Here is a 27191-nt window from a genome sequence, read left to right on the forward strand (position 1 = left end):
GTTAACAATGTCATTTTATGGGAAATTTAATGTACTTTTCGAATCTACATTGACCCAGAAGGGTCATTTTTTCATTTAGAACAAAATTTTTCATTTTAAAATTTCGTGTTTTTTCTAACTTTGCAGGGTTATTTTTTAGAGTGTAACAATGTTCTACAAAGTTGTAGAGCAGACAATTACAAAAATTTTGATATGTAAACATAAGGGGTTTTCTTACAAACATCACGAGTTATCGCGATTTTACGAAAAAAAAGTTTTGAAAAAGTTGGTCGTCATCGATCATGGCCTTCATGGTCACCCGCGACAGACACGGACGACGAAACAAAGAGAAACGCAAAAAGTAACTTTTTCAAAACTTTTTTTTCGTAAAATCGCGATAACTCGTGATGTTTATAAGCAAACCCCTTATGTCTATATATCAAATTTTTTGTAATTGTCTGGTCTACAACTTTGTAGAACATTGTTACACTCTAAAAAATAACCCTGCAAAGTTAGAAAAAACACGAAATTTTAAAATGAAAAATTTTGTTCTAAATGAAAAAATGACCCTTCTGGGTCAATGTAGATTCGAAAAGTATATTGAATTTCCCATAAAATGACATGTTCCAAAAATTTTTACAGTCGAGTAACGGAAAATGGGAGAGTTTTTAAAACTTTTTTAGTGTTTTTTTCGATGAAAAATACGTTTTTTCGGAATTCTGAGTACGTCATCAAATCGAGCGTCTAATTTTACATAAAAGTCCCTCTGACACCAAATTTCTATCTCATCACCGTTTCAGGCTGCAAATTATTGAAAAACACCTCTTTTTTCGCATGTTCAAAAATGAAAGGGGTCGTACCGCCCCTCCGTCACGAGATATCAAAAAACGGACCTCGGATTCGTGATCAGGGACAAAAGTTACCCCTTAGGATAAAATTTCACGCAAATCGAAGAGGGGTCGGGGCAACTTTTCCCGATGTCGTGTGAGTTGGTAGAGAATTACCCATATTTATTCTATTGACTATATTTATTATATTTATCATATTTATTATATTTATTATATTTATTCTATTTACTATATTTATTACATTTATTATTTATTATTATTACAAAACTATATGCTAATTAGATAATACACTACAGACTCACATTTACACTTACAAACATCCAAATCATTTAATACAACACGAATTCAACCATTTTCATCGGCCCGATGAAATTCCACTAACCCCCATTCCGAACCTCCCAAAAATATTCCGTTCACTTTTAAAAGTCGCATGGGTTCCCTGCACTTTTGCCACTAGTGAACAACAAAAACATCCCCTCCCAAATCCCCACGGGACTGTATGGGCGTAGCCTTGGAGCACAGTGTGGAAATTTACGTTCTTAGATATTTTTGGATGTACCGAGCAGCAATCAAATTGTCTAAGAATATTGAATTGACCATTGTGGCACCCCCTACAGCGTGGTGCAGACCCGTTATGCTATGCTATGCTATGCTAATATATTTTAAAAAAAATTGGATTGTTGTCTAAAAATTAACAAAAAGACACTTTATTTAAAAATCTTACAGTCTTTACTGTATTTACTTAGCATTTAAGTTTTAAATTTTGAGGAACTCGATTAAAATTGATTTTTAATAAATTAATAAGTAAGAAATACTGTCACTTTTCTAAACAACTTTATAGTGATAAAATTTTGTTATAAATAAGCTTGAAAACAAATTATTCAAACTGAAAATAAAAATCACTGCAAATATTTTTATAATATAAAAAAATGAGTCAAGAAATTAGGGAGCAAAAATATATTTTATAATAAACTTCAATATTTTTAAGAAATTCATTGAAAACTATTGAATGTATATTTTTCCACACTTTTTAGTACATATAAATTGTTTATAAATTACTTTGTTTATTTTTCGTGCAGTTGTCATAGTTTATGAAATCCCTCCAATGCATTGCTTAAAATATCAAAAATGAACAAAAATGCAAACAAAAATTTAAGAAAACATTCAAATGTATTAGTTTTCATAGTTAATAAATTTTCGCTCAATTCAGGCTCAGGATTTGAAATTATATTTCATTTTCTGGTTTTGAAATTATTTATTTTTCGAATGACATGAAAATTTTAAAATATTATTATTTTATTAAACCCCTTTGATTAAAAAAAACCGATAGTTATCAAGCTATCGCCAGTTGAAACATTAATTAATTTTTCTCACGTTGATGATTTTGTTGCATTGTTATGTTTCAGCAACGGAGGAAAAATGGAAAATTCAGAGAACATTATGAGCTACCTGATTTTTATTTAAATTGGACTTACACCATTTAATAATCATAAGTAAAGTTTTTTCAAGCTTTAATCAACGCTTAGATAACTTAACAACAGTGAATTATTTCGAGAATTTTTTAATTTTATTTTTTGCTTTGTGAAGTACATTTTTGAAAAAATCTCCTCCAAACCCGGAATTGGATTTTACTTGTATTTTTTGATTTAGGTCAAACTTCCCTATGACCTTCCCTGTGACCAAAGAAGTAATTTTGTGTCATTGGTTCACCAATATAAATCTCCATACAATTTTGAGAGCTGTTTATTCAAAAACGGTACGTAAATATTCGAAAATCTGTGACGTTTCAAGGAATGTTTAGATATATTTGGTGTCTTCGGCAAAGTTGTAGGTATTGATGAAGACTATTCAGAAAAAAATAGTTTCATAAATACAAAAAATTGTGATTTTTTACTTAATATTTTTTTCAGAAAAAATCAATTCCCAAAATCCGTTTTTTTTATTGTTGAAATTTGAAATGAAAGGGCCAAAAATTCCAAAATACGCCCTTTCAAAATGTTAGTCTTGATTAAAAAACTAAAATATTGTCAAAAAAATTCGAAAATTCCACGAATGTTTCATATTTAAACATTGAAAATCGGCCCATTAATTGCTGAGATAGCGACATTAGAAAATGGAGGGTTTTTTGAGCAAGACTGAAAAGCAGAAATTGTAGGAAATTTTCATAACTTTTCGTAAATGAACACTATTTAAAAAACCGGAATTTCTCGGCTAAGATTTAACTTTGAATGGCTATATTTTGAAAACGGTGCACTTAAACACACAAATGTAAAGTACTTTTCTATTACAAATTCGATTTTACATTAAAAAATGAGGTCAACAAATGTTAAGTACAAGATTTAAATTTTTACAAAAATCCCTATTTAAAAAAAAACATAACTCATCGGCAAAATTTTGGTCCATACTTCTGAATAGTTTAAAAGATGCGGATTTTTGTCTCCTTTAACATACAAAAAAAATACGGATTTTGGGAAACTTTGTGAAAAAAAAAAATAATTAAAAATCACATTTTTTCCGTTTACCTACTCAAGGCACCTTATCGATTAGAAAATCTCAGATGCTCAGATATCGTAGAAAATACAGATTTTCGAATATTTACGATCCATTTTTGTATGAACAGAGAAGCCTGTTAAAAAAGTTTCAGCCAATAAAAAATATAAATTATTAAATTTCATGATATTGTCCGATTTTCTTGAGAATGGCTTGAAGCTTTTTAACTAAATTTAGAAATAAAAATTCACATTTTCGTGATTTTTTTTTCTATCGATTAAATTTGTTTAAACATTGTCTTATTTGCACTGCGAAGTCACGAAAATGCGCATTTTTTATCGCTAAATTTTGTTTTCAAAACACTTTTTCTTATTCTGTTAATAACAGACTGTCACTGTCTCATGCTTAAGAGTCAAACTACATGAAATTTCAACATCGAACCCCTTGATGAGATAATTTCCCCCGATTATAACCAGTTATCACAGATAACCTTCTCATTTTGGAAGGCAAACTTTAGCAAATTGCATGGCTGTTTATTATGATAATCTCTCCAAAGCTTATCTTTCGTTCATACACACGCCCTGGCGTAGATCAAATTCGAACCCTTTGCCCGAGGAAAACTCGTTAATCCAAACACTGGTTTTGTGTGTCAGTTTGTGAGTGTGTAATAGAGAAAGCAATTTGCGTTCAAAACTTCGTTCGATCCCTTTGAACACAATCACCTTCATCTCATAACAATTTAATTTTCCTCAACATTGTTGCCACCACTACTCTTCACAAAAGAAAAAAAATGAGAATATTCCAGAAATTGTGTGCATGTAGCTTTTCCCCGCACCTTCCCAAAGCCCCAAATTGTCGAAAGTGAAATCTCGTTAGGAGGTTCGCCTTTAACGACCCCCCTTTGATATTTAAATGTATAAAGGCAACAACTCGATAACAAACCCCTCGCTCGATTCCGCAAAGCCCGATTCGATCAGAACTTGACTCGAGACTTGACTTGGGCGAAGGTCGCTGGGAGCATGTTTGTTGAGTTTTACACCGACTTTTCTCAGAACTCTTCTGTTTGCATCGGAGCAAAATTGAGCTGAACTTTGATCTTTGGTGTCGTGTTCTATTGTTGTCTTCAATTTTGTTGTTATCTTGGCGGTGAAAACTAAAGCTTGGATTGATTAGAATTTGAACAATTTTTATATTTTAAAGCTTCATAATTCAAGTCTGATACAAACTATACTTTCTCATAATTTCACTGCCGGCCTAATAATAATTTGCCAAATGAAGACTGCCAGATTTTCAGTGCAATCAAGCTACCGTCCCAGCTCAAACACCGGAACGACGAACCAATCGAATTTTCCGTCGAAATTGGAAACTAATTTATCAACTTTGCAGATCTCGTTAAAAATTTGATCCCATCAGCATCATCATCATCATCTCCGTTCTCGTTTGATGCCTCCGAGTCTCATCATGACTTTGTTTTCTCCCCCCTCCCTCAAAATGCAGATTTCCAACCTGGTCCAGCACCGGTCCGAGGCGCACCAGCACACGTCGGAGCGGACGCTGCGGGCCATCGGGCGGGTCGGGCAGGCGGTGAACCTGGCCGTGGAGCGGTTCGTGACGGTGGGCGAGACAATCGCAGATGACAATCCAGAAATCAAGCAGGACATGTACGATGCCTGCAAGGAGGCACGAGCAGCTGGTGAGTTGATCAAGAGGAACTGTTTTTTTTTTCACAGGCGGGATTTTCAAGGTTGAAAGAGATTTTTGTAATTCAGGATTACTTCTAATCCGCTTAAATTGAACATTGATTATTCCTACAATTTCATGTGAAACTTCAACATTCATGCAATAGCTTCTAGTCAATCATTTGGTGTATACCTTTTGAAAATATCACAAACTTCTAATATAACCACAGGATATGTGCACAACATGGTCACGTAACAGACTAATAGTAATCACTGCTTTCCGCCGTAGAGCGTCACGAAATCCACTTTCCATTGGGGACAATGTAAAACTTACCCATTATGCACCATCAGTGAAATACATTGTCACGCGTTGATGCAGTTCTGGACACTGTGAAAAAGTCACAGTCAGGGTCTGACTTCTGACTTCTGACTTCTGACTTCTGACTTCTGACTTCTGACTTCTGACTTCTGACTTCTGACTTCTGACTTCTGACTTCTGACTTCTGACTTCTGACTTCTGACTTCTGACTTCTGACTTCTGACTTCTGACTTCTGACTTCTGTCTTCTGATTTCTGACTTCTGCCTTCTGACTTCTGACTTCTGACTTCTGACTGCTGACTGCTGACTGCTGACTGCTGACTGCTGACTGCTGACTGCTGACTGCTGACTGCTGACTGCTGACTGCTGACTGCTGACTGCTGACTGCTGACTGCTGACTGCTGACTGCTGACTGCTGACTTCTGACTTCTGACTTCTGACTTCTGACTTCTGACTGCTGACTTCTGACTTCTGACTTCTGACTTCTGACTTCTGACTTCTGACTTCTGACTTCTGACTTCTGACTTCTGACTTCTGACTTCTGACTTCTGACTTCTGACTTCTGACTTCTGACTTCTGACTTCTGACTTCTGACTTCTGACTTCTGACTTCTGACTTCTGACTTCTGACTTCTGACTTCTGACTTCTGACTTCTGACTTCTGACTTCTGACTTCTGACTTCTGACTTCTGACTTCTGACTTCTGACTTCTGACTTCTGACTTCTGACTTCTGACTTCTGACTTCTGACTTCTGACTTCTGACTTCTGACTTCTGACTTCTGACTTCTGACTTCTGACTTCTGACTTCTGTCTTCTGATTTCTGACTTCTGCCTTCTGACTTCTGACTTCTGCCTTCTGACTTCTGACTTCTGACTTCTGACTGCTGACTGCTGACTGCTGACTGCTGACTGCTGACTGCTGACTGCTGACTGCTGACTGCTGACTGCTGACTGCTGACTGCTGACTGCTGACTGCTGACTGCTGACTGCTGACTGCTGACTGCTGACTGCTGACTGCTGACTGCTGACTGCTGACTGCTGACTGCTGACTTCTGACTTCTGACTTCTGACTTCTGACTTCTGACTTCTGACTTCTGACTTCTGACTTCTGACTTCTGACTTCTGACTTCTGACTTCTGACTTCTGACTTCTGACTTCTGACTTCTGACTTCTGACTTCTGACTTCTGACTTCTGACTTCTGACTTCTGACTTCTGACTTCTGACTTCTGACTTCTGACTTCTGACTTCTGACTTCTGACTTCTGACTTCTGACTTCTGACTTCTGACTTCTGACTTCTGACTTCTGACTTCTGACTTCTGACTTCTGACTTCTGACTTCTGACTTCTGACTTCTGACTTCTGACTTCTGACTTCTGACTTCTGACTTCTGACTTCTGACTTCTGACTTCTGACTTCTGACTTCTGACTTCTGACTTCTGACTTCTGACTTCTGACTTCTGACTTCTGACTTCTGACTTCTGACTTCTGACTTCTGACTTCTGACTTCTGTCTTCTGATTTCTGACTTCTGACTTCTGACTTCTGACTTCTGACTTCTGACTGCTGACTGCTGGCTGCTGACTGCTGACTGCTGACTGCTGACTGCTGACTGCTGACTGCTGACTGCTGACTGCTGACTGCTGACTGCTGACTGCTGACTGCTGACTGCTGACTGCTGACTGCTGACTGCTGACTGCTGACTGCTGACTGCTGACTGCTGACTGCTGACTGCTGACTGCTGACTGCTGACTTCTGACTTCTGACTTCTGACTTCTGACTTCTGACTTCTGACTTCTGACTTCTGACTTCTGACTTCTGACTTCTGACTTCTGACTTCTGACTTCTGACTTCTGACTTCTGACTTCTGACTTCTGACTTCTGACTTCTGACTTCTGACTTCTGACTTCTGACTTCTGACTGCTGACTTCTGACTTCTGACTTCTGACTTCTGACTTCTGACTTCTGACTTCTGACTTCTGACTTCTGACTTCTGACTTCTGACTTCTGACTTCTGACTTCTGACTTCTGACTTCTGACTTCTGACTTCTGACTTCTGACTTCTGACTTCTGACTTCTGACTTCTGACTTCTGACTTCTGACTTCTGACTTCTGACTTCTGACTTCTGACTTCTGACTTCTGACTTCTGACTTCTGACTTCTGACTTCTGACTTCTGACTTCTGACTTCTGACTTCTGACTTCTGACTTCTGACTTCTGACTTCTGACTTCTGACTTCTGACTTCTGACTTCTGACTTCTGACTTCTGACTTCTGACTTCTGACTTCTGACTTCTGACTTCTGACTTCTGACTTCTGACTTCTGACTTCTGACTTCTGACTTCTGACTTCTGACTTCTGACTTCTGACTTCTGACTTCTGACTTCTGACTTCTGACTTCTGACTTCTGACTTCTGACTTCTGACTTCTGACTTCTGACTTCTGACTTCTGACTTCTGACTTCTGACTTCTGACTTCTGACTTCTGACTTCTGACTTCTGACTTCTGACTTCTGACTTCTGACTTCTGACTTCTGACTTCTGACTTCTGTCTTCTGATTTCTGACTTCTGCCTTCTGACTTCTGACTTCTGACTGCTGACTGCTGACTGCTGACTGCTGACTGCTGACTGCTGACTGCTGACTGCTGACTGCTGACTGCTGACTGCTGACTGCTGACTGCTGACTGCTGACTGCTGACTGCTGACTGCTGACTGCTGACTGCTGACTGCTGACTGCTGACTGCTGACTGCTGACTGCTGACTGCTGACTGCTGACTGCTGACTGCTGACTGCTGACTGCTGACTGCTGACTGCTGACTGCTGACTGCTGACTGCTGACTGCTGACTTCTGACTTCTGACTTCTGACTTCTGACTTCTGACTTCTGACCTCTGACTTCTGACTTCTGACTTCTGACTTCTGACTTCTGACTTCTGACTTCTGACTTCTGACTTCTGACTTCTGACTTCTGACTTCTGACTTCTGACTTCTGACTTCTGACTTCTGACTTCTGACTTCTGACTTCTGACTTCTGACTTCTGACTTCTGACTTCTGACTTCTGACTTCTGACTTCTGACTTCTGACTTCTGACTTCTGACTTCTGACTTCTGACTTCTGACTTCTGACTTCTGACTTCTGACTTCTGACTTCTGACTTCTGACTTCTGACTTCTGACTTCTGACTTCTGACTTCTGACTTCTGACTTCTGACTTCTGACTTCTGACTTCTGACTTCTGACTTCTGACTTCTGACTTCTGACTTCTGACTTCTGTCTTCTGATTTCTGACTTCTGCCTTCTGACTTCTGACTTCTGACTGCTGACTGCTGACTGCTGACTGCTGACTGCTGACTGCTGACTGCTGACTGCTGACTGCTGACTGCTGACTGCTGACTGCTGACTGCTGACTGCTGACTGCTGACTGCTGACTGCTGACTGCTGACTGCTGACTGCTGACTGCTGACTGCTGACTGCTGACTGCTGACTGCTGACTGCTGACTGCTGACTGCTGACTGCTGACTTCTGACTTCTGACTTCTGACTTCTGACTTCTGACTTCTGACTTCTGACTTCTGACTTCTGACTTCTGACTTCTGACTTCTGACTTCTGACTTCTGACTTCTGACTTCTGACTTCTGACTTCTGACTTCTGACTTCTGACTTCTGACTTCTGACTTCTGACTTCTGACTTCTGACTTCTGACTTCTGACTTCTGACTTCTGACTTCTGACTTCTGACTTCTGACTTCTGACTTCTGACTTCTGACTTCTGACTTCTGACTTCTGACTTCTGACTTCTGACTTCTGACTTCTGACTTCTGACTTCTGACTTCTGACTTCTGACTTCTGACTTCTGACTTCTGACTTCTGACTTCTGACTTCTGACTTCTGACTTCTGACTTCTGACTTCTGACTTCTGACTTCTGACTTCTGACTTCTGACTTCTGACTTCTGACTTCTGATTTCTGACTTCTGCCTTCTGACTGCTGACTTCTGACTTCTGACTGCTGACTGCTGACTGCTGACTGCTGACTGCTGACTGCTGACTGCTGACTGCTGACTGCTGACTGCTGACTGCTGACTGCTGACTGCTGACTGCTGACTGCTGACTGCTGACTGCTGACTGCTGACTGCTGACTGCTGACTGCTGACTGCTGACTGCTGACTGCTGACTGCTGACTGCTGACTGCTGACTGCTGACTGCTGACTGCTGACTGCTGACTGCTGACTGCTGACTGCTGACTGCTGACTGCTGACTGCTGACTTCTGACTTCTGACTTCTGACTTCTGACTTCTGACTTCTGACTTCTGACTTCTGACTTCTGACTTCTGACTTCTGACTTCTGACTTCTGACTTCTGACTTCTGACTTCTGACTTCTGACTTCTGACTTCTGACTTCTGACTTCTGACTTCTGACTTCTGACTTCTGACTTCTGACTTCTGACTTCTGACTTCTGACTTCTGACTTCTGACTTCTGACTTCTGACTTCTGACTTCTGACTTCTGACTTCTGACTTCTGACTTCTGACTTCTGACTTCTGACTTCTGACTTCTGACTTCTGACTTCTGACTTCTGACTTCTGACTTCTGACTTCTGACTTCTGACTTCTGACTTCTGACTTCTGACTTCTGACTTCTGACTTCTGACTTCTGACTTCTGACTTCTGACTTCTGTCTTCTGATTTCTGACTTCTGACTTCTGACTTCTGACTGCTGACTGCTGACTGCTGGCTGCTGACTGCTGACTGCTGACTGCTGACTGCTGACTGCTGACTGCTGACTGCTGACTGCTGACTGCTGACTGCTGACTGCTGACTGCTGACTGCTGACTGCTGACTGCTGACTGCTGACTGCTGACTGCTGACTGCTGACTGCTGACTGCTGACTGCTGACTGCTGACTGCTGACTGCTGACTGCTGACTGCTGACTGCTGACTGCTGACTGCTGACTGCTGACTGCTGACTTCTGACTTCTGACTTCTGACTTCTGACTTCTGACTTCTGACTGCTGACTTCTGACTTCTGACTTCTGACTTCTGACTTCTGACTTCTGACTTCTGACTGCTGACTTCTGACTTCTGACTTCTGACTTCTGACTTCTGACTTCTGACTTCTGACTTCTGACTTCTGACTTCTGACTTCTGACTTCTGACTTCTGACTTCTGACTTCTGACTTCTGACTTCTGACTGCTGACTGCTGACTGCTGACTGCTGACTGCTGACTGCTGACTGCTGACTGCTGACTGCTGACTGCTGACTGCTGACTGCTGACTGCTGACTGCTGACTGCTGACTGCTGACTGCTGACTGCTGACTGCTGACTGCTGACTGCTGACTGCTGACTGCTGACTGCTGACTGCTGACTGCTGACTGCTGACTGCTGACTGCTGACTGCTGACTGCTGACTGCTGACTGCTGACTGCTGACTGCTGACTTCTGACTTCTGACTTCTGACTTCTGACTTCTGACTGCTGACTTCTGACTTCTGACTTCTGACTTCTGACTTCTGACTTCTGACTTCTGACTTCTGACTTCTGACTTCTGACTTCTGACTTCTGACTTCTGACTTCTGACTTCTGACTTCTGACTTCTGACTTCTGACTTCTGACTTCTGACTTCTGACTTCTGACTTCTGACTTCTGACTTCTGACTTCTGACTTCTGACTTCTGACTTCTGACTTCTGACTTCTGACTTCTGACTTCTGACTTCTGACTTCTGACTTCTGACTTCTGACTTCTGACTTCTGACTTCTGACTTCTGACTTCTGACTTCTGACTTCTGACTTCTGACTTCTGACTTCTGACTTCTGACTTCTGACTTCTGACTTCTGACTTCTGACTTCTGACTTCTGACTTCTGACTTCTGACTTCTGACTTCTGACTTCTGACTTCTGACTTCTGACTTCTGACTTCTGACTTCTGACTTCTGACTTCTGACTTCTGACTTCTGACTTCTGACTTCTGACTTCTGTCTTCTGATTTCTGACTTCTGACTTCTGACTTCTGACTGCTGACTGCTGACTGCTGGCTGCTGACTGCTGACTGCTGACTGCTGACTGCTGACTGCTGACTGCTGACTGCTGACTGCTGACTGCTGACTGCTGACTGCTGACTGCTGACTGCTGACTGCTGACTGCTGACTGCTGACTGCTGACTGCTGACTGCTGACTGCTGACTGCTGACTGCTGACTGCTGACTGCTGACTGCTGACTGCTGACTGCTGACTGCTGACTGCTGACTGCTGACTGCTGACTGCTGACTTCTGACTTCTGACTTCTGACTTCTGACTTCTGACTTCTGACTGCTGACTTCTGACTTCTGACTTCTGACTTCTGACTTCTGACTTCTGACTTCTGACTGCTGACTTCTGACTTCTGACTTCTGACTTCTGACTTCTGACTTCTGACTTCTGACTTCTGACTTCTGACTTCTGACTTCTGACTTCTGACTTCTGACTTCTGACTTCTGACTTCTGACTTCTGACTGCTGACTGCTGACTGCTGGCTGCTGACTGCTGACTGCTGACTGCTGACTGCTGACTGCTGACTGCTGACTGCTGACTGCTGACTGCTGACTGCTGACTGCTGACTGCTGACTGCTGACTGCTGACTGCTGACTGCTGACTGCTGACTGCTGACTGCTGACTGCTGACTGCTGACTGCTGACTGCTGACTGCTGACTGCTGACTGCTGACTGCTGACTGCTGACTGCTGACTGCTGACTGCTGACTGCTGACTGCTGACTGCTGACTGCTGACTGCTGACTTCTGACTTCTGACTTCTGACTTCTGACTTCTGACTTCTGACTTCTGACTTCTGACTTCTGACTTCTGACTTCTGACTTCTGACTTCTGACTTCTGACTTCTGACTTCTGACTTCTGACTTCTGACTTCTGACTTCTGACTTCTGACTTCTGACTTCTGACTTCTGACTTCTGACTTCTGACTTCTGACTTCTGACTTCTGACTTCTGACTTCTGACTTCTGACTTCTGACTTCTGACTTCTGACTTCTGACTTCTGACTTCTGACTTCTGACTTCTGACTTCTGACTTCTGACTTCTGACTTCTGACTTCTGTCTTCTGATTTCTGACTTCTGACTTCTGACTTCTGACTGCTGACTGCTGACTGCTGGCTGCTGACTGCTGACTGCTGACTGCTGACTGCTGACTGCTGACTGCTGACTGCTGACTGCTGACTGCTGACTGCTGACTGCTGACTGCTGACTGCTGACTGCTGACTGCTGACTGCTGACTGCTGACTGCTGACTGCTGACTGCTGACTGCTGACTGCTGACTGCTGACTGCTGACTGCTGACTGCTGACTGCTGACTGCTGACTGCTGACTGCTGACTGCTGACTGCTGACTGCTGACTTCTGACTTCTGACTTCTGACTTCTGACTTCTGACTTCTGACTGCTGACTTCTGACTTCTGACTTCTGACTTCTGACTTCTGACTTCTGACTTCTGACTGCTGACTTCTGACTTCTGACTTCTGACTTCTGACTTCTGACTTCTGACTTCTGACTTCTGACTTCTGACTTCTGACTTCTGACTTCTGTCTTCTGATTTCTGACTTCTGACTTCTGACTTCTGACTGCTGACTGCTGACTGCTGGCTGCTGACTGCTGACTGCTGACTGCTGACTGCTGACTGCTGACTGCTGACTGCTGACTGCTGACTGCTGACTGCTGACTGCTGACTGCTGACTGCTGACTGCTGACTGCTGACTGCTGACTGCTGACTGCTGACTGCTGACTGCTGACTGCTGACTGCTGACTGCTGACTGCTGACTGCTGACTGCTGACTGCTGACTGCTGACTGCTGACTGCTGACTGCTGACTTCTGACTTCTGACTTCTGACTTCTGACTTCTGACTTCTGACTGCTGACTTCTGACTTCTGACTTCTGACTTCTGACTTCTGACTTCTGACTTCTGACTTCTGACTTCTGACTTCTGACTTCTGACTTCTGACTTCTGACTTCTGACTTCTGACTTCTGACTTCTGACTTCTGACTTCTGACTTCTGACTTCTGACTTCTGACTTCTGACTTCTGACTTCTGACTTCTGACTTCTGACTTCTGACTTCTGACTTCTGACTTCTGACTTCTGACTTCTGACTTCTGACTTCTGACTTCTGACTTCTGACTTCTGACTTCTGACTTCTGACTTCTGACTTCTGACTTCTGACTTCTGACTTCTGACTTCTGACTTCTGACTTCTGACTTCTGACTTCTGACTTCTGACTTCTGACTTCTGACTTCTGACTTCTGACTTCTGTCTTCTGATTTCTGACTTCTGCCTTCTGACTTCTGACTTCTGACTGCTGACTGCTGACTGCTGACTGCTGACTGCTGACTGCTGACTGCTGACTGCTGACTGCTGACTGCTGACTGCTGACTGCTGACTGCTGACTGCTGACTGCTGACTGCTGACTGCTGACTGCTGACTGCTGACTGCTGACTGCTGACTGCTGACTGCTGACTGCTGACTGCTGACTTCTGACTTCTGACTTCTGACTTCTGACTTCTGACTTCTGACTTCTGACTTCTGACTTCTGACTTCTGACTTCTGACTTCTGACTTCTGACTTCTGACTTCTGACTTCTGACTTCTGACTTCTGACTTCTGACTTCTGACTTCTGACTTCTGACTTCTGACTTCTGACTTCTGACTTCTGACTTCTGACTTCTGACTTCTGACTTCTGACTTCTGACTTCTGACTTCTGACTTCTGACTTCTGACTTCTGACTTCTGACTTCTGACTTCTGACTTCTGACTTCTGACTTCTGACTTCTGACTTCTGACTTCTGACTTCTGACTTCTGACTTCTGACTTCTGACTTCTGACTTCTGACTTCTGACTTCTGACTTCTGACTTCTGACTTCTGACTTCTGACTTCTGACTCTGACTTCTGACTTCTGACTTCTGACTTCTGTCTTCTGATTTCTGACTTCTGCCTTCTGACTTCTGACTTCTGACTTCTGACTGCTGACTGCTGACTGCTGACTGCTGACTGCTGACTGCTGACTGCTGACTGCTGACTGCTGACTGCTGACTGCTGACTGCTGACTGCTGACTGCTGACTGCTGACTGCTGACTGCTGACTGCTGACTGCTGACTGCTGACTGCTGACTGCTGACTGCTGACTGCTGACTGCTGACTGCTGACTGCTGACTGCTGACTGCTGACTGCTGACTGCTGACTGCTGACTGCTGACTGCTGACTGCTGACTGCTGACTTCTGACTTCTGACTTCTGACTTCTGACTTCTGACTTCTGACTTCTGACTTCTGACTTCTGACTTCTGACTTCTGACTTCTGACTTCTGACTTCTGACTTCTGACTTCTGACTTCTGACTTCTGACTTCTGACTTCTGACTTCTGACTTCTGACTTCTGACTTCTGACTTCTGACTTCTGACTTCTGACTTCTGACTTCTGACTTCTGACTTCTGACTTCTGACTTCTGACTTCTGACTTCTGACTTCTGACTTCTGACTTCTGACTTCTGACTTCTGACTTCTGACTTCTGACTTCTGACTTCTGACTTCTGACTTCTGACTTCTGACTTCTGACTTCTGACTTCTGACTTCTGACTTCTGACTTCTGACTTCTGACTTCTGACTTCTGACTTCTGACTTCTGACTTCTGACTTCTGACTTCTGACTTCTGACTTCTGACTTCTGACTTCTGACTTCTGACTGCTGACTTCTGACTTCTGACTTCTGACTTCTGACTTCTGACCTGAACCTGAACCTGAACCTGAACCTGAACCTGAACCTGAACCTGAACCTGAACCTGAACCTGAACCTGAACCTGAACCTGAACCTGAACCTGAACCTGAACCTGAACCTGAACCTGAACCTGAACCTGAACCTGAACCTGAACCTGAACCTGAACCTGAACCTGAACCTGAACCTGAACCTGAACCTGAACCTGAACCTGAACCTGAACCTGAACCTGAACCTGAACCTGAACCTGAACCTGAACCTGAACCTGAACCTGAACCCTGAACTCAACTCAACTTTTCCACTGTGCATTTTCCAAATCCTTTCCCAGACAACGAAAACACACACTACAGGTGGCGTGCCTGTCCCCAAACGGTAACCATTCGTGCCTCGCCGGCACCAGCTTTACACGGACTCTCATTAATCATGATTACGATTGCCGGAGTACAGCAACGTGTGGTGCCATTAGGCAAAACCAACCGTTGACGCGTCCCATAAACGGACACGACCGTGGACAGACATGGTGAGACCGCACACATACGACGATTGTCTCTGGGGCGTCCTCCCACCACCACCCACCTAAAGGACAAAAGCGATTTGGACAAGGGATTTAATTTGGCCATGGTTTGCCTCCGGTCTGGAAGGGGTTTTGGGAACGGGATTTTTCGGAGCCCGACGACTGGCGCTGACAGCTCAGGGGTAATTAATATGCACATGAGCGGTTAGCTCATTTCGGGATATCGTGTGGAGAATCGTTGGAAGATAAGGTTGATTGAGTTATTGTACTTTCAAATATTGGATTCAATTTATATCCCATAATTGTTTGGACATTAAATCCTTTTAACAATTTCGAAATAAATATTTATCTCAGTACCAATAAGACAACACAGAGACAATCAAAGCAACCGAATTAGCTGGTTCTGGCAAAATATGTCATTCTCCTCAACTTTCTCAATCAGAACACAACCAACTCTCAAACCCTCTCGAAAAATGCGTGGCTGGGGTCTTCGCGGAATGATTCAAAATCCACTGGTAAGAAGCATAATCTTCAATCCTTAAAAAATCCCCAGTTGCAACATCACAAATCCCCATTCCAGCTGTGGCCAATCTACGCCCTGTGCGCCGCGGACATGGCCTGGCTGTCGTTCCACATCGTGCGCACCTCCCTGTACAATCCGGATGTCGTTTGGAACCACAACAGCAACCCGGAACCGTGGAACGATCACCGGGAGAAGCGCTATCGGGTAGGATTTTCGAAGAGGTTTGACCTTTTCTAGGTTGTTTTGTGACTTTTGCTTTTATTTTTGCTTCAGCTCTGGGCGGGAACCTACGACTACTCGAAGCGTCCCTGTTTGGCTCCAATTTTCAAGGACGGTGATGTCATTCCGGTTGCGCAACCGGATGATGATTAGGACATGTGAAGAATTTGATTTTCTTTTTGGCGTAAATCAAAGAAATCAAGAACTAGTTTCATTACTGTACTGAACTTTAAATAAAATACATTCGAAACTGTTCAATGCAATTACAATTTTCTTCTTTATTGTGAAATGGAAACTAAACTTGAGAACACCGATGAGATCATTTTTAGCTAGAATAATTTTCCTCCGGTATATTTTAGACTGAATCGATTTAATTCTCCATATACTAACACGTGCACTTTATTATTATAATTTTTTTTTTCAAAAATATTAACACGGCCGAATGGATTTTATCCAACGTTTGTAAGGAGAATGAGTGCGGTTCGCTGCTTGTGCATATTGCATGCAATTTGTGGATGTATGCAAGAGCGATGATCCGCCCACACTCAGAACCAAAAAAATTGAAATCTATTTTAAAAAATTGAACAATAGAATAGGATCCAAAACAAAATTATACATTACACTCATTATTCTGGAGTACCTGAACTCGATACATAAATTGAACTTGAAGCACCATGCGTCTCCAGGAATTTTATTTTTGCGAAATTGTTTGGATGGAGAAGCATGGTACTTTTGATTCGATGCTGCATAACAATGCTGTCAAAATTTGAGTATCGTAGTATAAAAACAGCTTGATTTACTAATTGTGTTTTCATCTTATTATCAGTGGACTTTAAATATGATCATTGGGCAAAGTGAAAAGTCTTTACTGATATTATAAGGGATATGAGCCCGAAAACAATAAAACACATATTTTTCATTAAATTTTCAGCAATGAGCGTACTGCCGCTCGAAGCAAGTCCGTCCCATATGTATATTTGTCGATTTTGAGATAAACCCGACAAAAGTCTTGTTTTAACATCTACTTCAAGCCTATTTAATAAAAAAGTCATGTTTGTTCTAGAAATTCCAAAATAAAAATGACTTGTGTGCTGTCCCATATGCAAAATAAAGGCAAGTCAGTTCTTGGTTAGAAATGGCTCACAAATCGATCAAATAAATGTGTATTTTTTTAAATAAGCCGCAGACTATGTCTCATAGAGCCTGTTTAACTTAAAACAATACTTAAGTTGTTGATATTTAATTATTTTTTATATATTTTGAAGCGTTGTACTCGATACGTATTCTCAGGGGTGTGTTTGATGGGCTTGAGCTAGGTAGATGCGCATTTGGCTGAGGGCGCCTACAGTGCATATATGATTTTTAGGGCGCTGACAGTCACTAACTGATATGTGAGGCGCTTATAGTGGAAACGTATTTTTAAACTTAAAAATAAAACAAAATCCTAAAGTACCTAAACATACACATGGTTCTTGATGGTTAATAAACAAAGCGTAGATTAAATTAAAAATTAAAAAAAAAATATGGTAAATTTACCTATTTTAACAAAGTAGTAGAGCAATTCTCTACGAAATCGGTCTTTTTTCTTCAATTTCAATTTTTGTATTTTTTAATCCGACTAAAACTTTTTTGGTATGCCCAAAGAAGCCATTTTGCATAATTAGTTTGTCCATATAATTTTCCATACAAATTTGGCAGCTGTCCATACAAAAATGATGTATGAAAATTCAAAAATCTGTATCTTTTGAAGGAATTTTTTGATCGATTTGGTGTCTTCGGCAAAGTTGTAGGTATGGATACGGACTACACTTGAAAAAAATGATACACGGTAAAAAAAATTTGGTGATTTTTTTATTTAACTTTTTATCACTAAAACTTGATTTGCAAAAAAACACTATTTTTAATTTTTTTTATTTTTTGATATGTTTTAGAGGACATAAAATGCCAACTTTTCAGAAATTTTCAGGTTGTGCAAAAAATCATTGACCGAGTTATGATTTTTTTAATCAATACTGATTTTTTAAAAAAAAATCGAAATTTTGGTCGCAAAAATTTTTCAACTTTATTTTTTGATGTAATATTGAATTTGCAATCAAAAAGTACTTTAGTGAAATTTTGATAAAGTGCGCCGTTTTCAAGTTATAGCCATTTTTATGTAACTTTTTTCGAAATAGTCGCAGTTTTAATTTTTTTTTAAATTAGTGCACATGTTTGCCCACTTTTGAAAAAAATATTTTTGAAAAGCTGAGAAAATTCTTTATATTTTGCTTCTTCGGACTTTGTTGATACGACCTTTAGTTGCTGAGATATTGCAATGCAAAGGTTAAAAAACAGGAAAATTGATGTTTTCTAAGTCTCACCCAAACAGCCCAACATTTTTCAATGTCGATATCTCAGCAACTAATGGTCCGATTTTCAATGTCAAAATATGAAACATTTGTGAAATTTTCCGATCTTTTCGAAAACAATATTTTCAAAATTTTCAAATCAAGACTAACATTTCAAAAGGGCCAAACATTCATTATTATGCCCTTTTAAAATGTTAGTCTTGATTTGAAAATTTTGAAAATATTGTTTTCGAAAAGATCGGAAAATTTCACAAATGTTTCATATTTTGACATTGAAAATCGGACCATTAGTTGCTGAGATATCGACATTGAAAAATGTTGGGCTGTTTGGGTGAGACTTAGAAAACATCAATTTTCCTGTTTTTTAACCTTTGCATTGCAATATCTCAGCAACTAAAGGTCGTATCAACAAAGTTCGAAGAAGCAAAATATAGAGAATTTTCTCAGCTTTTCAAAAATATTTTTTTTCAAAAGTGGGCAAACATGTGCACTTATTTAAAAAAATGAAAAACTGCGACTATTTTGAAAAAAGTTACATAAAAATGCCTATAACTTGAAAACGGTGCATTTTATCAAAATTTCACTTAAGAACTTTTTGATTGCAAATTCAATTTTACATCGAAAAATAAAGTTGTAAAATTTTTGCGACCAAAATTTCGATTTTTTGAAAAAATCAGTATTGATTAAAAAATTCATAACTCGGTCAATAATTTTTTGCACAACCTGGAAATTTCTGAAAAGTTGGCATTTTATGTCCTTTAAAACATATCAAAAAATAAAAAAAATTAAAAATAGTGTTTTTTTGCAAATCAAGTCTTAGTGATAAAAAGTTAAAAAAAAAATCACCAAATTGTTTTTATCGTGTATCATTTTTTTCCAGTGTAGTCCTTATCCATACCTACAACTTTGCCGAAGACACCAAATCGATCAAAAAATTCCTTCAAAAGATACAGATTTTTGAATTTTTATGCATCATTTTTGTATGGACAGCTGCCAAATTTGTATGGAAAATTATATGGACAAACTAATGATGCAAAATGGCTTCTTTGGGCATACCGAAGGCACCAAAAAAGTTTCAGTCGGATTAAAAAATACAAAAAAATCGAATGACCGAAATCCTAGAGAACTGCTCAGTACATATATAACTTAAGTTTAATTTTTGGGATTAAAGATTACTATTTTTGCATAAATTTTAGTTTTGGTACGATTTCTGCTGATATTTTTTTTCTGTGATTTTGAATCAATATTATTAGAAATTAAAAAAAGTCTTGTCGCAAAAAGAACGATACACGCCTGTGAATCCGTTGCCGAAACCGCAAGGTTTAAGAGGGCTAGATTATAAGGTGTTACGTCGATTCCGCATTATCAGAAATAAAAGTTATTTTATGTTTTTGATTTTTTTTTTTCATTCAAAAATGTACGCACCTTCCCGCGAATTTATTTTAGGAAAACATAATAAAAAGAATTTCAAAAATTCTTTAACGGTTAGTAAGGTAATTCGCTTGGCTAAACACTTGCTTGAAAGTGTCAAAGATTTCAAGAACCTATAGGTTTGAAAACATTATTTAGTAAACTTCAAATATAAGATCAAAACAGACAAACAGTGACTTTTGCCCTTAACATACACAAACTACACATTATTTTTGAAAATTCATAAAATTGACTCTAAACCTAGTCGTAAACCCTTTCTTTGTCCCGTCCTACTCGATAATGAAAATGCCCATCCCCCAACGTGGACAAATAAAAATGTTTTGTCTGCAGCGTGGAAAAACGCAACCCATTGCAATGAAACAATAGAATCTTTTAGTTATTTAAAATTTTTAAGGTCGCACCTATCATAAAAGATAACTCTATCTACACATAATTAAATTTTATCCATTTTGGAATTGATAATAAAAACTGACTCTCGCGTATTCAATCCAGAAGTCAGAATTATATATTAACAGGGTATCCAGATCCACGGTAAGTTTCGGAGAACAAATCTAAGATAAAAGTGAATATTTTTTATCGATTTCAATGTATATTTCTATGGAAAAATCACATGAAATTGATAGAAACACGTACATTCATATTTATCAAATTTGTCATGAACATGCCTTGAATGACTTGAACGGGACCATCCATAAACCACGTGGTCACTTTAGGAGGGTATGGTGACTGTCCACGATCCATACAAACAAGTTTTTTTTTTGTATGGACAATTGTCCACAAGGGGAGGGGGGAGGGTGGTGGAGGTAACAGATTCCCAAAAAAGTGTCCACGTGGTTTATGGATGGTCCCAACTTGAAAATAACATATAAAAAAATCCTTATTCAGTTATCCGAAAAACACAATTACTTAATAAGGAAAGGAGGCAGAATTCTTAAAATAAAGGAATTTCGTACTTTTTTTTTTATTTCAGTGTATGGCTTTTGAACTTTATCTTTGCAATCAAATCGGAGAAAACAGATTGACTAGCTCTCAATAGAATAATCTGATGCGATTTAGTATTACCTAAAGCGTCCAATTTCCCAGGGTTACAAAATTCCCGGGAAACGGTAAATTTTAAATTTATCCAAAATTGTTCTTATATTGGTTCTGGTTAATATTCTTTAACAAAATTGTATAAAATAGCAACTTAAATGATCAAATTAAGTGCGAGGGTCAATTAATGCCTAAACTGCTTGCAAAAACATTTTCAAGAAAATATATTGATATTCTAAATCTATAGACTGTTTCTAAATTTACTAGTATTTTTTTTGCAGTGATATTTTTCCAATCACAGTCTTTTGACGGCGAGTAAAATGAATCCATGCTTCAAAACCATAACATTGCTATACATTATGGCTCTGTGAACAGTTTGAGAGAATATGATAAAGAATAATATTGAGACGACGTTGAAATGAAAATAAAAAATAATGAAGAAAATATGGATTTGTTGGCAAATTTTTTTTCTTGAACAAATCTTACTTCTTTGAGCTCATGAATAAATAGATAAGCATTGAATTCACCTTAAATATCAACTTTTTCACTTGAAATATCATTTTCATAAAATCACCTTCTACATAATACGAAGTAGTTTTTTTTAATGATTCAGCTTAATAAATGATTTCGTCTAAAAGAATTTTCATAGCAATAAAAGTAGTTCAGTTCATATTAAATCTCTTACGCCCTTGTTAGCTCAAGTTTTTTTTCTTGATATTAAACTGTTAACACTTTTCAACAAATTTGCCAATTTTTTTTATTTGGAATGACCCTCTCTGAGACATCAATTGATATTTTTTTCAATTTTCATCCAATTTGGCCATGGTAAACAAAACCGTAAAAAAACATAATTTGATCTTGGCAGAACAGGATACCTAAGTTTCAAATGATATAACAACAATTTTTGTTTAAAAAACTAACCAGAATTATAATAGTTAATTTTCATTTCATAATATCGTAATTTTTGTTGCTCAACGAATAAACAAGATCCCAGTTGTGAAAGCTTCAGAAACTAATATTTTTTGAAATATTTATACTTTGATATGAAATTTTCAGGCGAACTGAATGGTTATAAGAACAATAAATCGAAATGAATAAAATAAAATTAAGTTTTTCATTACTATTTTTTTGAAAATTTAAAAAAATGTGCCAAAAAGTTAAGAAAATTATGAAATTATATTATGTGCAATTATCGTTACTTTTAACGGCATTGCTTTATTGAGACAAAAAATTGATATCAACATTTTATTTAATTTCTTTAAAAAAAATAAATATGAGCATTCAAAATGTCTCAGTTAACGCTTCCTATTGTGTAACTAAGCGAAATTTGCATATCTCAGCTAGTAACGAACAAATACTGATATTTTATTATGAGAACTTGTTCCGAAAATTGTTCTTAGAGATCTAATTGATAAAGTCTAGGTTATACAAAGTGGAATCAAATTAGATAATTTAGAAGAATATGTGCAATTTGCATGGATTATGTATATGTATTAGGATGTAACAAAAATTACATTTTGGCGGACATTCAGAGGTTTGTTCCGGTGGTCATACTGAGCTCAAATTCCAAATATGAGCTTGATTGGATGTAACAGGAGCTGGTGCTTTGCATTTGAATTTTAAATGGGATTTAACCCGTAAAAAGATTTTTTTTTTTTTAAATGTGATTTTTAAGGCACTTTGGCCACTGAAGCGCTTATTTTCAACATCATTGGCGTGTAGGCCCGATTCTTGCACATCTTTTGGTATATATAACATTGATTTTTGGGGCACCCCGGAGCTCGGTACAGACCTTAAAAGTTTGGCATTTTTTCGAAAAATCGATCCCAGCATAATCAAATGGTGTCTCGGACGCCGCGAGATGCGACGTATATCTTTTTTACGATTCAGTAGCCAAAGTGCTTAAAAAATATAATAAGCATATTGTTTCAATCAATTTTCAGTGACTTTCCAAAGAAAAATCTGATAAGATCGTTATAAAATTCTGAGATTCTTAGAAGAAGTTGCACTTGGGGCTAAATATTATATTTCAATTTACCCCTCAAAATTTCGGGAAATAGACTTTCTTACAAGGTGCAAAATATCAGACCTACCTTATTTATCTAGGAGAACTCTAAATAATCACACCGTGTACATTGTACACTGTATGACTTAATTAAAATCAAACTATGTTTCATTTCCCATATCAGTTCTCGATCTATAAAGTAAACGAAATCACTTAGTAAAGTCCTCTACTAGAATAAAGTTGCCACATAGAGCGATTTATTTTGAGTCCCTATCACTTCGAAAAAAACCTTAACCAGAAGCGAAGATCTCTTTCATCAAAAAATAAAACAGCAATAAAAAAATTAATATTAATGGTACTGATTTCAAAAGTATTCTTTTTTTCAAAGCTTCGGGGTAAATGTTCCGAAAAACTCTACCCGCCAAAAATCATCCTCTGTTAGAGGATACAAAGAGTAAGTCAGCCTACACAAGTCATCTGTTGGAAACATGTTGACAAAGCGATGCATACTCAAATCTACCCATAAGCACACCCCTGTTCAATTTTTTTCAGCCATAAGGGCGCCTCCAGTCAAATTTTCATATTCAGAATATCAATACAATTTTTTAAGTCGTAGGGGCGCCTCCAGCCAAATTTTCATATTGAGAATATCAATACAATTTTTTAAGTCGTAGGGGTGCCTCCAGTCAAATTTTCATATTCAGAATATCAATACAATTTTTTAAGTCGTAGGGGCGCCTCCAGTCAAATTTTCATATTGAGAATTTCAATACAATTTTTTAAGTCGTAGGGGCGCCTCCAGTCAAATTTTCATATTGAGAATTTTAATACAATTTTTTAAGTCGTAGGGGCGCCTCCAGTCAAATTTTCATATTCAGAATATCAATACAATTTTTTAAGTCGTAGGGGCGCCTCCAGTCAAATTTTCATATTGAGAATTTCAATACATTTTTTTAAGTCGTAGGGGTGCCTCCAGTCAAATTTCATATTGAGAATATCAATACAATTTTTTAAGTCGTAGGGGCGCCTCCAGTCAAATTTTCATATTGAGAATTTTAATACAATTTTTTAAGTCGTAGGGGCGCCTCCAGTCAAATTTTCATATTGAGAATTTTAATACAATTTTTTTAATCCTAGGGGCGCCTTCAGACAAACTTAATTTAAAAAATATCGCTCCTCGACTTGGCGACTTTGTGACTGACTGCGACAGCACTACCTTGGAACACTGAAATGTTTGGTTGACTTTCCAGAAAGAGTGCATATGACTTGAAAAAAAGAAAAGGGCGCTTCAAAATTGAGCCAAGAAATTGGTGAAACTTGGTGCAAGCCCTTTTATGGTCAAAAATATCGTTTAACTTGAATATTTTTCCTTAAAAAATAAATTAATTTAAGCAAACAGCTAAGTAGATGTCATCTACTCAAATCTACCCATAAGCACACCCCTGCGTATTCTGCCTTTTTTCCTCATGCAAGGGACAACCACGGTCAAATAAGAAACTACATACCATTGTAACTATTATTTTTAAAAAGACAGTTCTGTTCCTTATTGAATGAAAACTCATGGTCCTGGGTCTGGATGAGGTTCCATTTCCAACGCAGATTGCGGTCAATTCAATGGTCCATATGCTGAGACGTGTATTCAAATATCTCCTCTCTCTGCAGCAAAAGAAATTGACTGTCTCATCGCCGGTTAAAGTTTCATACTCAGGAATAATACTAAAACTTAGATTAACCTGAAACAAACATACTTTTATAAATTTAATAAAAAATGCTTCAAAAACTACCAAAACAAACCAACATTTGACAGGTAAATTTCTGTTGTAAATGTTTAAGCCTACCTTGATAACCTGACAGACTTGCCTTTATTGATGGACAAATAAAGTCAGGTCAGTCCCAGCACGAAAATTTACCAAATTAACCTATAAATTTTAACTTTTTCAAGTCAAAATTGGAGTAGTGGTAATATTTAAACTAATATTGAAAAAATTGTTGAAAAAAATATTTAAAAATTGTTGATTAAAAATGTAAAAAATGGTGAAACATTTTTCGAGCTTCTCATGGCGTTATCGCAGCACTCACTTTTTACATATGGGACGGACTAGATTCGAGCGGCAGCGTAGTCGGGTCAAGATGCACCGCTGTGATACCTACTCATTTGCAGCGGTGTCATATACAGTCATCCCTCATATTCGGAACAGTTTACAGATCGACCAATGTTCAAAAAATCATAGAAAATCGATAATTGAACCCAATGATTCGCTTTTACCTTCATTTGAAAGCTTTTCTTGCGATCTTTCAAATGCTGTATCGAACAACTGCAAATTTTAACTTTTATATCAAGTTTTTGAAGAAAAACTTTGACCCTTGAAATCCACAAATTCGGAACACTTTTTTCTTACGGATGTAAACAAACTTTGATTCTCTCCAGGAGTACAAATTTTCTACAAAATAATGACTTCACACACTGGAACCAATGAAACTCAAGCTTAATAATGTTTTATAAATGGTCTGATAACTTTTTTTGTGAAAATATCTGTTAAATTCAGGTGTTCCACAATTGTGGGAGGCACAATAACATCCCACAATCATGGAACAGACAATTTGGAGGCAGTGTTTTGCAGCTCTGAACAAAACAGTCTCGAAATGCATTTTTTTATTCAAAAAGAACTCCTTTTGCTAGTGAAATAGCAAGAGAATGTCCAAATAAAGGTCCTAAAAATAGAAGGGTCGCCAGAAAAGATTCATTTGGCATGCTATTGACAAATTATCACAAAAGTGTTCCGAATTTGTGGGTGTTCCGAATATGTGGGATGACTGTAGTGGTGATTAGTGAAAACTGCCTTAACCCGGTGCATTTTGCTCCGTTGTTGTGGTGCATAGTTCTCCGAATGGTTGTTTATGCATGAATCAATAATGTTTTTAGCAATCTGTTATGTTGAGGGTTTTCAAGACTTTTTTCACATGGATGATGGATAATGGATGTTTTAGAACATCTAACAAAAATCTTTTATAGAAATGCCGGTCTGGTTGAGAAATCACAGTTTTTTCTTAGAGCTGCTTATTACACCCCTGCCGAGATCCTATAGTTTTCTTTTTTTTTTTTTCAATATCAGAGTAATTCTCGCTGAAAGTGGACCACTATTTACACAAGGTGCTCAAAATCAAAAGCAATGTACTTTTCCAATAGCCCCCACCAAGTTATGAACGAAACCATGTTTGGTTGGTTAAATTTGTCCTCACCGCGGCGCCACGAAGCTAAAACATTTTTCGCATTTCGGGCACCCAAAATGGTGCAATTTGCTTGCCCCATTTTAAGGTTTTGTCATAAAATATAGGTGCTCACTTTTTAAATGATAGTTTATTGTCCAAGGATCAAAATGCACTTTCGATAATTGACCAATATTTTTGTTTTTGGGTTCTTCCAGGCAATTTAATGTCGAAAATTTGTTTTTTTTCCTTTTTTTTTGAAAAATGCTCACTTAAAATTTAGTGGACGTTTTTTTCAGTAGAACTAATGAATTTAGCATGTAGGAAATTTCACCACGAACATTTTTCTCTAAAAGAAAACGTAATTTGGATACTCCAGTGCCAAGATATTTTAGTTTTAGTGATAGAAAAAAGCACGGCCTATTATTTACATGCGGCATAAGTTTTGGAGGCCAGAGTATGTTTTCTTATAGTTATTTTGGTTGCTTAATTTGGATCTGGAATCAAATTTCAGATTAACTGTTAAATTTGGAGCCACTCCCAAAAGTTATTTGCGGTAATATGCTGTAATTTTAATTGCTAGTGAATTCGGTCATATTTCATCTTTCCCTCACCTTTAACTGATAATTTTCTCATGGATTTTTTTTTATGGATTGTTTTTTTCGACTTCTGGCGCGGTGGTCAGCGGCTTCGGCTGTCGCTATGGGTGGCTATGGGGAATACACGCAAATAATATTTGAGCGTGGCTAAAATATCACTGTTCACTGTTTATCTAAAATTTGATTCTAGATCCGAATTCAGCGACCAAAATAACTATAAGAAACTATACTCTGGCCTCCATAACATATGCCGCATTTAAATAATATGCCGTGCT

General features: G+C 38.6%; 2 protein-coding genes across 11 annotated transcripts in view; both read left to right on the top strand.

Moving 5' to 3' along the window:
- Positions 1-27191, top strand: part of LOC120421730 (alpha-catulin) — a 309434-nt gene that overhangs the window by 158488 nt on the left and 123755 nt on the right. For all 10 annotated transcript variants that reach the window (XR_005606013.2, XR_008212206.1, XM_039584986.2 and 7 more), the window contains one exon: positions 4815-5010. Coding sequence is in view for 8 of the 10 variants with exons in the window: in XM_039584986.2 (XP_039440920.1) it covers positions 4815-5010 (196 nt within the window). In the remaining 2 variants the exon portion in view is untranslated. The remainder of the gene's footprint in view (positions 1-4814; positions 5011-27191) is intronic.
- On the top strand, positions 15951-16455 carry LOC120421732 (cytochrome c oxidase subunit NDUFA4-like). Its single transcript, XM_039584994.2, has 3 exons — positions 15951-16067; positions 16133-16279; positions 16349-16455. The coding sequence occupies exons 1-3, from the start codon at positions 15966-15968 to the stop codon at positions 16445-16447; spliced, it is 348 nt and encodes a 115-aa protein (XP_039440928.2). The 5' UTR covers positions 15951-15965; the 3' UTR covers positions 16448-16455.

Source organism: Culex pipiens, chromosome 2, assembly GCF_016801865.2.
Source record: "Culex pipiens pallens isolate TS chromosome 2, TS_CPP_V2, whole genome shotgun sequence".
Lineage (NCBI taxonomy): Eukaryota > Metazoa > Arthropoda > Insecta > Diptera > Culicidae > Culex > Culex pipiens.

Bases quoted from the DNA above. Each gene is read 5' to 3' on its own strand.
- LOC120421732 (XM_039584994.2), top strand. From the start codon at position 15,966: ATGTCATTCTCCTCAACTTTCTCAATCAGAACACAACCAACTCTCAAA. The intron at 16,068-16,132 runs GTAAGAAGCATA...TCCCCATTCCAG, and splicing joins GAATGATTCAAAATCCACTG to CTGTGGCCAATCTACGCCCT. The intron at 16,280-16,348 runs GTAGGATTTTCG...TTTTTGCTTCAG, and splicing joins ACCGGGAGAAGCGCTATCGG to CTCTGGGCGGGAACCTACGA.